The 12,521-nt window shown below is 45.2% G+C and overlaps 1 protein-coding gene across 2 annotated transcripts in view; it reads left to right on the top strand.

Moving 5' to 3' along the window:
* The window catches only part of EZR (ezrin), a 55,118-nt gene that overhangs the window by 41,414 nt on the left and 1,183 nt on the right, over nucleotides 1–12,521 (top strand). For both annotated transcript variants that reach the window (XM_037820684.1, XM_037820693.1), the window contains 6 exons: nucleotides 3,460–3,556; nucleotides 8,355–8,518; nucleotides 9,028–9,158; nucleotides 10,052–10,212; nucleotides 10,622–10,714; nucleotides 12,264–12,515. In XM_037820684.1, coding sequence (XP_037676612.1) covers nucleotides 3,460–3,556; nucleotides 8,355–8,518; nucleotides 9,028–9,158; nucleotides 10,052–10,212; nucleotides 10,622–10,714; nucleotides 12,264–12,515 — 898 coding nt within the window. The remainder of the gene's footprint in view (nucleotides 1–3,459; nucleotides 3,557–8,354; nucleotides 8,519–9,027; nucleotides 9,159–10,051; nucleotides 10,213–10,621; nucleotides 10,715–12,263; nucleotides 12,516–12,521) is intronic.

The following is a 12,521-nucleotide window of genomic DNA, read 5'->3' as shown; positions in this document are numbered from 1 at the left end:
TTTCGATTGTTCACAGTACCATTACATAGTTGTATATTCATCACCTAAATCAATCCCTGACACCTTCCTTAGCACACACACAAAAATAACAAGAATAATAATTAGAGTGAAAAAAGAGCAATTGAAGTAAAAAAGAACACTGGGTACCTTTGTCTGTCTGTTTCCTTCCCCTATTTTTCTGCTCATCCATCCATAAACTAGACAAAGTGGAGTGTGGTCCTTATGGCTTTCCCAATCCCATTGTCACCCCTCATAAGCTGCATTTTTATACAATTGTCTTCAAGATTCATGGGTTCTGGGTTGTAGTTTGATAGTTTCAGGTATCCACCACCAGCTACCCCAATTCGTTAGAACCTAAAAAGGGTTGTCTAAATGAGGCCATATACTTTTTAGAAGATCCCTCCATTTGGTTTTGTCCTTTGTTCTCAAGACATGCATTTTGATAGGACCTCCGCCTGCTCCACCCTGCAGTGCTGCCGTGCCATAGGAGGGAGATAATCCATTGGTTGGTGAAAGTGGGATCTGCCAGGTTCTTCACTGTTGTTACCCTCTTTCCCTTTGAAATTAATAAATGTCTTTTGGAAAGATAATATCCTGTTTATCATACTTGCATGTATTAATTTTAGCATCCATTGATGATTCTTGCATGAAACAGTCATTACTATGGTATTTGAGAAGTGGTGATTTTCTTTTCCCATCATTCCTTTTACATTTGTTAGTTGGAATTCTGTAAGGAACCAATTTTTTCTCCACTTATTTATTCACCTATGTATATTAATGTGGTCTCATGGATATTTGTTTTGTTCTGTGGGTTATATAATCTATTACTGTTAATATTTATCTTGTCAGTCAAATTGTTTGAAATTTGCCTTTGGGGGCCCCATCAAGGTTGGCTGCTGTGCCCTTTCAATAAAACCCCATTATTTTTTGAGCACTTACTCCTTGGCACCTCAAGATGTTCCAGGTTCATCTTGCACTTTCCTTGTTCCTGCTGTGGAATCTGCCATTTCTCCAAATAGCTCTAGCTCATGTTATTGGAGAATATCATACATTTTGTTTGTTTATTTGCTTGTGTGGCGTGAGCAAGGACAGACTTATATAAATCTTTAGCAGTCATCTCTGTGGGTCCTCTTCCTATCTTACATGTAAATGCTTAGCTTAAGAAAAGAGACATAAAAAGAAATCCGACTATGGTCAAGAATTAAAGGAGGTTCTTTAACTTAGATCTGAGTCCTAACTTTCATGTTTAGTCCTCATCTTTTGATAGTGCAACCATGCTTATAGATGGCTATGAATTTACATGAGGTTTCAGAGTCTTAAAAGGTCAAATTTCAGGGCATCACCAGATAGCAGAGGGCCTGAGGCCATGTGGTGCCTAGCCCTTGAAAGAAAGATGCCTGCCAAGGTTGAAGGTCTTAAGTTTTCTGGGCTCAGAAACTATTTCTGAGAGACTTGTATTAAGACAGGATCCAGAGAATAGTGCTTGATCCTTGCCTCCTTGGGGTTTCAGGCTCTAGGAATTGAGCTGCCGGTGCTGACTGTATCACTGTGAATGGAGCAGAAGTCCATTGGCTCTTAGCTTAGCTCTTAGCTCCTCTGTTGTCCCTAGCATGTTGCTCTTGAGTTTCTGGGGACAGTACCCTGAAGCAGCATGTGCCTACATGATATCACTGTTAGAGCCTTGCCATGCCACTGGCAAGACCAGGTGACAGCCTGAGTTCCTTTCCAGTATTCTGAGAATCATAAACAAAATTACATCTCTGAAGACTCCATATCCCATACACAAAGACAAAGTAACAGAAACAATTCCTTAGATATCTCTCCTTTGAGTGCTGTGAAACACATTAGCAAGATGTGTTTGAATAGAGGTTGTTTATCTGATAAGACAGGGCTATAAAAAAGGATGTTTACCAAAAACTTTGACACTTCAAGCCATTGCCTGGCCAGTCCATGACTTGGAAGGTTGGCAGTGACTGATGTGTCCCTGGAGAGCTGCCTGTCCAGCCTCAGTGCCCTCTGTCAGCCTTCAGAGAGCACCTTTGCTGTCTTGACCTGGCTTATATTGTCCCAGCAAGACCTGCATCATCTGTCAGCTTTTATTTAGACACCTCAATCGACAATTCAGTTTTCTAAATTGAAACTTTTTATGGGGTATAGGAAAGGACTTTTCTTGATGGCAAAAAAATGAATGGTGCCTTCAGGACCTGTTGTTATTTCTGGAGATGTATCCGTGGTGAAATAAAGAATGGAATGGAGGAGATGAAGACTAGAGGTATGGGGAACATGAGAAGTTGTGCAATTTGGTCTTGAAATCATATGATCAACTTTCCTGGGAATGCCAGTTGAAACTCCAGAGTTCTAGCCAATAGTGGACTCACATTGATTACCTTCAAAAAGTCTTTGGTTTTCCACTGGGAATGAATGCATAGTCTATGGGTGACATCTTGGAAATTGGTGGATGGTACAGGAAGGTGTCTGGCCAGCCAAGAGAACAAGCATCATTAAGACGAGCCAGAAGAGCGTAATCCATAGAAGCCATCTCCAGTATTCATTTATTCCCCTAAGTATACACTGAATGACCACTCAGAGTACAGCATATATAGAAAACTCTTAAGACATGATCTTTGCCATCAGAGAGCTTGCCTGCCCAGTTTTCAAAAAGTTAAAAGTTAAATTGTAAGGCAGTAATTTAAATGCCTATAATAGAATTGTTAGAATTGCATTAAGAGACTGCAAGTTGAGAGGGAGAAAGGCTGTTGATGGAGGGAATGTGAGATGGGCAGGGAAAGAGGTAGGAAGTCGGGAAGCAGGTAGGTAAGACACTGTGTTGAGAGGAAGGATTCATACTAGGAAGTTTGGGGCTCTATTAGAAAGCTCTTGGATGCTAAATTAAAGGATATGGATTTTACCTAGTAGAGGCAGGGTGGGGGTGGGTGTTGCCCATTTTTTGAAGAGGGGAGTGAATTGACTATTTGGGAAATCAGTCAGACAAGCTGATGGAAATAGGGATTCTGGCAGCCAGGAGCATGGTGAGCTGCTGGCTGGCTGGGATTAGACTGGTGATATAGGAATGATTGTAGATTGGCTGTGAGGAATATTTTAAAGATGTGAAAGGATGCCTGCTTAGGAATTGAAGTTGACTTCAAGATTACAAGCCTTGGTGACTGGAAGCAACGAGATTACAGAAACTGAGAAAGTCCAATGCAAATGGTAACATACAGAGTTTCTTAGAGCTTAATTTTTTAACCTTACAAGTAGCCATCTGACTTAACCTGGGACAGGTAGGAACTATTTAGTAACAGCATATATGATGTATTATGCATCCTGGGCTAGCTTTATATTTTTAAAAATTGGACTAAATGTTAACAGATTTGCAAACCTCTCTGAGTCAGTCCAAGTACACGTATGCGTATTTATACATACAGCTAAGTGTCCCCCCCCCCTTTTTTTTAACCTCAGGTTGACTCCAAAGATTGGCTTCCCTTGGAGTGAAATCAGAAACATCTCCTTCAATGACAAAAAGTTTGTCATTAAGCCCATCGACAAGAAGGCACCTGTAAGTACCTATGGATTCTAAGCAGGGGTTACTATTTTTCATTCTTCCAGCCAAATGAGTTTTCATGATATCACATAGAGAAATGCTGGTGTTGAGTGGCCAGGATGCTCAGATTCTCTACCCATGTGGGGAAAAGAATTGCCAGCAGGTACCTGGAGCGAAAGGATCCCTGTGCCAGGTGGCTGCTCATCACAATGTGAGATGCCCGTTGGCAGCTAGATGCTAGCTCTCTGTAATCAAAGTTTTCAAATAGGTCTTCATTCCTTATGAAGAAAAGGGCAGCTCTGAATCATTACCCTTTGCCAAATGATAAGCATTTCCCCAAATGCTGCATTTCTGGTGTGGCGCAGCTGGGTGTGGGGAACCGCTATCCTGCTCCCATGCTGCACTCCTGGTACCCAGCTGGACAAGGTCAGATGGGAACTGCAAATCTCAGGGGCTACCTTTTGCCTTTTAGAGTTGTCATTGAAACACCCCCAGGTTAGGAAAAGTCAGACTTGCAGTCAGACCATTGCTGGCCCTGCTGGCCTCTGTGCCTGGCATGCCTCTCCCACGCAGCTGTGCCTCGGCGTTTTCTCTTGCCGCTCCACTCAGGCACCTTTCCATCAGTGCTGACGTGGCATCCTTCCTCCCACAAGGATGAGGCTACTGGGGCAGTCATCTGGGACAACATGGGTAGGAAAGGGACTGCACATCCTGTCTCAGAGTTTGAAGGGTATTGATTGTTAACTAATTGCTGCACAGACTCAGTGCATTATGGAAATTTGTTTTGGGTTTATTGTTTGTTCTCTTAAGATTTGAACCTTTAGCGGTTGTTTGCTGAGAACATTTCACACATACAACACTGTTGCGTGGCGAATGGGTGAGGATTTTGTTTTCTAATCAGAAATCTTGTTCTTCAGAAATTGCTACCTGAAGAAATTCTGTTATCCTCCTTAGAAACTGTCCTGAATTTTACCAGGATTACAGTTTGGAAAGGACTTGTGTCCTCATGTAATTTTGTTCCTTGGTTACAGTGCTAAGTTTAGGAGGCAAACATGGGTTGTGGACCATACTGTGGTATCTGCTAACCCTGTTGGGATTTGGGATTGGGCACCGCTTAGCAATGGTAAACCCACTTAGAAGAGGATGTGGTGGGATTGCCCAGTTACCTTTTCCCTCTTATGGGTTAATAGGGCATGATTCAAAATCAGCATGTCTTGACATTGTTAAAAGTATTTTCTTCTTTATTGAAAACGTTCCCTGCTGTTTGTGAACTCTTGACTCCTACTCCATGGGCAGTTGCACAGTTATTTAAAATTAAACTAGTATTTAATGCAACTCTGAAGCTCCATGGTAACAGTTCACGTTAACGTACAACCATGTAGCATTGCCAAACAGAGGGTCATAGTGTACCCATGCAGCACGAGACAGTGAGAATAGGGCAGTTAGGATGGCAGGAAAATCCTGAAATCTCCTGGCAGGTTGCTATAATTAGTGATGCCACTAATTTAACATCTGACAGTAGAAGCAGGAATTCTGGATTAGACTGTTTAAGAAGTTTCTTGTTTTGTTTTGTTTTTTAATTTGGGATAAGTTTAGCTTTGAAAAAGCTGAAGAATATCTCATCATAAACTCTCAAAGGCAATTGTAATACATATGGTTGAATTAGCTGAGAATATTTTTACTACAGAGTAGCTTTATTGGAAGTCACGACACACATACAAAAAAAAAAAGTAAAGGAAAACAAACATCTGCTGGTTGCATGTTCTGTGCCAGAATGAACAAGACAAGCCCCTGCCCTCTCAGTGGAAGAGAGTGGACAAAACCAAGTGAAACAAATGATCTTCTCTCTGGTAGTGAACCTGAAACAGAGCTGTGATTTTAAAATACAGCAGGCTAAGGAGCTGGCAAGTCTGAGGGACAGAGGCCCCATCCTGTGGGGGCGGGATTCGAGGGACCATGTTCCTGTTCCTGTTCAGTTAGCGCAGCTCATCTCACCAGGCTTTCTCTCACTGGGCAGTAGAAAGCCAAATTCTCACAGTCACACTTTTTTTTGGAAAAGATAGGAGAGAGAACCCCAGTGGTTGCTGTCACTGCACCTCTAATGTGCAAGGCCTGCCCAGGTGGTCCTATAGGGAGCAAAAAGAGGAGCTGCCCTTTCCCCTTCAGAAAGCAGCCTTTGTTCCTGGGGCCTCCTGGAAAACACCAAAGGCTCTCAGGCAGTTAACTTTCTAACAATTTTTGAAATGGAGAAAAAAAAATCAAAACTCAGTTTGACTGTGGCCTGATACACACTCAGCTTTTTCTTTCCCTGCTGATTCTCTGGAGACTCCTGATCTCCCTCTTTGGATTTGCCCTCCCACACCCTTCCACCCACCCTGCTCCCATCCCAGAAGGGAGCCTGTGGTGGGCTGAGTGGGGGAAGGATGTCTCCTACAAGTTCCATGTAGTTGGGCTCCTTGGCAACTTTAAAGGTTGCTTTCTTGCCTCTCCTTTTCTCCCTTTCTGTATCCTTAGGGACTTGGATTCATTTTCCTTGAACTTTCCTTGTGCCTAGAATTCCTTTGGAAAACCTATCCAGGCTTTGGTCAGTGTTGTGGTTTTGCATGACAAGGCATAGATTGAGGACTTGCATTTAGAAATCTTTAAATAAATGTTAGTTTTCCGTTTTCTTGTTTTTAACTTGAAGTCAGAAACCAGCTTCCTTCAAATGCTATGCAAGAGATTTCCTCCCTTCTGTCTTTCTTCCATCTTACCCAGCTAAGCAGTAGCATTGCTAAACTCTCATTGTTTCCCAATTGTTCTCAGGATTTGTCTCCTGGGAGATTGGTGCCTGCGAGGGGATAACCTTTTTGGTGGTGGTATAGATTCTTATATTAGCTTGTCCCTTGATTTTTTTTTTTTTTTTTTTTAATTCTTTTCTAAAGGGGAATGGGGAGTACTTAGTATTTACGCAAGTACTTCTGAGTCATAGTCAAGACCTATTTGTGTAGCATGACTATGAAGCCATAATACAAGATTGTTTTCTCTTGTGTAATGAGAGATAGGTGGGTAATAAAAATACGTGTTGCTCCTAGCTCTCAGACACCTCCCTGGGAAACCCGATGACTTAATAACAAGTGTGTGAAACCCTGGAGAGAGCCCCACCCAGGAAGTTCACGGGCTCACTAGGCTTGACATTATCTGCATCCCAGGATTTCTGAAACAGATGAAAAGACCAAGAAGTAAAGAGATTCTTCTTGGACGTCGATCAGCTAGCCCAGCATCTTTCTTTGCATTTCAGAAGTTGCTTTGGAATTTGTAGCACTGTTTATTTCAACCATTTATTCCCTGTTTCAAATGGTCAGGACCCAAATGCTGAGGGGCCCTGTGATTGAGAGGAGAAAGGAAGAGGAAGTAGATGAGGCATTTTCAAACAACTTTGAACACAGTTTCTAAACTATATTCCCTCTTCTGTCACCTAAGTTAATCATGGCAGGAGCAAGTTGGGAAACAAGATTATCTGTCATATGTGTCCTAAATTTTTGCAGTCGCTAGTCTTATAAATGTCTTGAATTTTATGATTTGTTTTCTTTTTCTTCGAGGTGGCTTCTCTGATAGCAGTTTCGTAAGGCAGTTAACAGTCTTTGGCCTTTTGTGCATCAGCTGACGTTTATTGTGCTAGACATGCTTTTAAGTGCCTTATAATATGATCACATTTACTCAAAACAATCCCATTAGATTGCTGTCCCCATTTTATAGTTGAATAGCTGAGCCTGTGGGTGATGAAGCAGCTTGCTTAGGTCACGTAGTTTATATGTGGTCGCACTGCATAAACAGCCAGTCACCCAGCAGGGGCTGATTGAGGGCCCACTACGTATCAGTCTCTGGGAACATTGGGATGAGCAAGTATGGCCCCAGCTCTCACAGGAGTGATGGATGCCTAAGCAAGTCAGGGCATGAAAGTGTCTGTAGCGCTGTGGCAGTTCATGTCTCCACCAAGGACGGTGAGGGTATCAAAGAAATGCTGGGTAATTGCTGAAGCAGAGGTCATGGAAAAGCTTGAGATGATTCTTGAAACTTCACCTTTAAAGAAGTGTTGGAGTGTCAAGGTATATGGGATTGGAGGACGGACACTCTGAGAGGAAGGAACTGTTGGAAGAATGTGTGGAGGTGTAAAAGAGTAAAGTTTAGGACAACATGAGATCGGTTGGGGTCAGAGCTGGAAGGCGTTTATATGTGCTGGTGAGGAGTTTGTATCTTACTGTGGAGGTGATGGGCTGGCCCTGAAGGTAAGGGGAGTAACCTGATCAGATGCTTGCCACAGTGTGGGAAGTGAAAGGTTGAGGCCTAAGAGGCAGGAATGTCAACTAGAAGCAGCTGCAGCTGGCCAGACAGGGGTTAGGGAGGACAAAGAAAGATGTCAGCCTGGAAAATTAGTCAGGACTTGGACTCAGATGGTTGGGTTTCCTAAGATTGTGAGAATCCTCACCTTGGAGAGACTTTACAGTCTAACCCTTGGGATGTCAGTACATGTGCATGCACAGGAGCTGGCACACATGCACATGTTAACCCCACCTACACCCTGCACACATTCCTCGTCCCAGAGAGTCCACGTCCCCCAGGGTTGAAGAAAGCCCAGTGAGAATGTACATTTCTCTCATCTCATTGTTGCTTTGAATCAGTGGCTTCACCTTGACACCAACCCCTCCTGCCCCCATAGTCCCTGCTGCATCTGTCCTTCTCAGAAAAGGGATCTAGAACTTGGAGTCTGCTTTGGATAAAGAAAGGCAAATGAAAGAGGTGGCAAGTCAGACTTTGCCCGCATGTTTTGTAGGACTTTGTGTTCTATGCCCCCCGCCTGAGAATCAACAAGCGGATCCTGCAGCTGTGCATGGGGAACCATGAGCTGTACATGCGCCGCCGGAAGCCAGACACCATCGAGGTGCAGCAGATGAAGGCCCAGGCCCGGGAGGAGAAGCACCAGAAACAGCTGGAGCGGTGAGCAGGGTGGGCCCTCACATCCTAGACAAGAGTCCAGAGGACTATAATATGGGAAGCAGACATAGGTTTCCAGAGGCCTCAGGCCTTTTGGAGTCACTGTGTGCAGCTGACGAAGAAGTCTGAAGATCCACTCTCAAGGCTTATGTCTGTCTGCATGTTGAGTGAGGGCACTGGTCTCTCTGTGATGCTCACAAGGAGGAGCGTAGGTCAGGGGATGTGCTCTGCTGAGCTTGGGCTGATAGCTTGTGGGCCACTGGGAGGGTGGCCTCGACCCGTTTGCCCACCCACAGATAAGGGCCCCAGACCCTACGAATGACTGAGAAATAGCTTCTCCCTTCTCGTGGTTTTGGGACTAAGTGGCAGGCTGGGCCTCAGGGTCTGTAGCTTGGAAAGACCTTTCTGGAGATTGCGCACCATCTCAGAGCCCCAGTGACCAACTGTGGAGGCCTGTTGGCATTCACACCTACCAAAGTCTAAACCCCTCTCTTGCTACCTCCTTAAAACAGGCAGCAGCTGGAAACTGAAAAGAAAAGGAGAGAAACTGTTGAGAGGGAAAAGGAGCAGATGATGCGAGAGAAGGAAGAGCTGATGCTAAGACTTCAGGATTATGAAGAAAAAACTAAGAAAGCAGAGAAAGGTGAGGCTCCACATTCTCTTGGGACAGACTGGTCCTGGAGCAGGTTTTTAATATGTGCAGTTCTATCTTTCCATAGAAAGAGACAAAAGTACACACTCCCACACACAACTAATACTAGGAACATGGGTCCTCACTTAATACCCCCTCCCCAAAACACAGACTTGTAAAAGATGATATGTTAGTGAGAATTGTGCAGGATAATTTTCTAATCCCATTATTAGCTTGCTTCATTAACATTTGTTGAGGACTAGAAATTTCTGGGTACGTTTATCTTTCTACGTTTTCCCAGTCCTCTGAGGTATCATCCCCGCTTTACTGTTGAGCACCACAGCCTGGGTGGCCGTGCCTCCCCACCTCATAGACAAATCAAAGCAAGGCCCTCACACACATTTACAGTCATTTCAACACAGCTGTCTTTAACAACTCCAGCAGTCCTTTACTCAGAGTCACACAGCCGAGTCCAGGCCCCCAAGGGGCTCTCAGCCTCCTGGGGAGATAGTTGTGGTGATCAGGAATTTTGAATCACACTGTTCTATGCACAGTGCAGAGGTGAGTGTCTTGTATGCAAAGCAGGTGGAAGTTTCTGAGGAGAGCAGTACATGGCAGGTTGTGAATCACTCCCCCAATAGGTCAGACGATGTTTTACCAGCTTCTTGTAAAGTCATGTGAACACAAAAGGAATAAGCCAGAAAGTGCTTTGTTCTCTGTTATTGGAGAAGCTTTAAAACAGGATGGATCCTTTCAACTGCAGCTCAGCCAAGGCTTCGTGGTGTCTTGGTGGGATCTCTGCCTGTGATATCATTTGGTCCACACTGGGGTGGGGTCTTGAGGTGGGGCCCCTAGGCCCTGGACCTGAGACTTTAAACAGGTCTGGCTTTGTGCTTGCTCTTTAGAACTCTCCGATCAGATTCAGAGAGCCCTGCAGCTGGAGGAGGAGAGGAAGCGTGCCCAGGAGGAGGCTGAGCGCTTGGAAGCTGACCGTGTGGCCGCACTGCGAGCCAAGGAGGAGCTGGAGAAACAGGCTGTAGATCAGATAAAGAGCCAGGAGCAGCTGGTAGGAATTACCTGGGTTTCAAGATGCTGAATTATAGAGAGGTTGCTTCTAGGGACCAAAAAAGTGACAGCTGCCTTACAATAATTTTTATCTGGGGGTTGTAAAATGATCTGCTTAAGGGTATAAAGTAGCTGTTTGTTGGGGAGAGGCGCTGTCCCTTGTTTTTGAATTTCTAGTCTTCAGGCTGCCCTGCTGCAACCCAGTCAGGGAAGGTGGAAGTGGTCGTACAGATACAGCTGGGTGCACAGACAGACACTGCTGCCAGAGAGGAGGGCAGGAGCAGGGAGGGGATGCTGGCACCACAATGGAGGCCATTCAGGATGGGCACTGCCTGGCATGAACTTCATTCATAATAGGGCTCTGTCAAAAGGATTCCAAACATAATTTTAGCCCCACGTTTCTTTACTAGGCTGCGGAACTTGCAGAGTACACGGCCAAGATTGCTCTTTTGGAAGAGGCTAGGAGGCGCAAGGAGGATGAGGTTGAAGAGTGGCAGCACAGGGTAAGTCAACTTCCCAGAAATTTCCTCACAATGGTTCCATCTCTTGTAGTCACTGGGACCCATTGCCCGGCTGGGGGTCCCTTCTGTAGACTGGACAACATTTATTTGGGAAGTCAGGTCTGGGCCAGGCTGGCATGCAACATTGAAAGCTCTGGGACATTTCAGTCTCCGCCGATACCGCTTTCCTTGTTTCAGCAGCAATCCCTGTAGGAGTGGGCCTAACCCCATACCCAGTGAGTATATCTGTTGGATTAGCTGAGGAACAAAGAACCACTTGTGTATTTGCACCCACTTGGCTCTGGCCATCCTGAATGGTTCTGCTATGATCCCATAGCCCCCAATCAGGAATTAGCTTTACATCCCATTATGTGGTACACCCAACAGAGGGTCTCAGGGCCTGAAACAGAATGTCCTGCCTCTCCCCACTGTATACAGCATGGCATGGCAGAAAGATCCAGGGCTGTGAGATTATGCTGCCCTTGGTGAGGGCTCAAGTTTGCCCCTTATTAGCTGTGTGACCCGAGCTGAGTGACCAGATGTCTGAGCCTCAGTTTCCTTATTTGTGGAACAAGAGTAATATCCAACTTGTAAGGTTGCTCTGAGGATTAGCGAGGACCTGGCATAGTGGTTTAGTAAACTGGAGCTGCAATCATGAGAGCCATGTTCAGCTCTCATGTTCAGAAAGCTTGTCTATCAATCTCTGATTCTACATGTCCATCAGGAAAGTACAGACAGTTTGGGGATGGGAAGGTCCTCTCCCTCACAGCTCCACCTGCCTGTCCTTTGTCACTGTTTACACCTGAAGTGGTCCCTTCTCCTGGGTCCAGTGTCTCTTCCCTTCTTTCTCTTCTCTTTTCCCATTCGCACTTCCCAATCCAAATTAATGCACAAGACTTCAGTTCTTAAAGTAACATGGTTTGTGGAGAAAGGTACTCATTATAAAGTATTTAATGGAAAAAAGCTGATTACAAAACAGCCAAAATCAGTTTCTCTCTCTGGCTGGGATAGTGGGAAATGAGTGAGGTGAACATGAAACCTGGAAGTGATGGTGAGAAAAGGCTTGAGCCCAGTGCCAGCAGGTAGTGAGGCACTTGGCAAATAGTGACCAAGGAAAGACAGGAAGACTAAACACCAAAACCCGAAAGGGGGCCATCTCTGGGTGACACTACTGGAGGGTTTGTGTTCATATACATTAAAAAAAAAAAATTACCAAAGAACATACATTAGGATTATAGACAGGAAGAAATATGGTACTTAAAAAAAAAAATAAAACCTCTGCTAATCACTCCCTGTCCCTTGGTGCTGTGGATTGTATACACGAGAGGCTGGTTAGACCCTGCAGAGGAAACTTGTGATAAGGATGGTACTGCTTGGGTCGGTGCTGCTTCTACTGCCAGAGCTGGCAGAATGGCCTCGCACATCCAGCCTAGCAAGAGAGGCCAGGAGGGCAAGTGAGAGGGTGCAGGCCTCGTAGTACTTCTGCAAGGTCCAAGCAGGAGGACTCTGGGTGGGGTGTTCTCAGTTGTCTATTTTTCTTTTGCTTCCAAAGGCCAAAGAAGCCCAGGATGACCTGGTGAAGACCAAGGAGGAGCTGCACCTGGTGATGACTGCGCCGCCACCCCCACCACCACCCGTGTACGAGTCTGTGAATCTGCATGTGCAGGAGAGCCCACAGGAGGAAGGGCCAGAGTACACAGGCTACAGCGCTGAGCTCTCCAGTGAGGGCATCCTGGATGACCGCAATGAGGAGAAGCGAATCACCGAGGCCGAGAAGAATGAACGCGTGCAGCGGCAGCTGCTGGTGAGA

Source organism: Choloepus didactylus, chromosome 2, assembly GCF_015220235.1.
Source record: "Choloepus didactylus isolate mChoDid1 chromosome 2, mChoDid1.pri, whole genome shotgun sequence".
NCBI lineage: Eukaryota > Metazoa > Chordata > Mammalia > Pilosa > Megalonychidae > Choloepus > Choloepus didactylus.
This window is presented reverse-complemented; position numbering and strand designations above follow the sequence as displayed.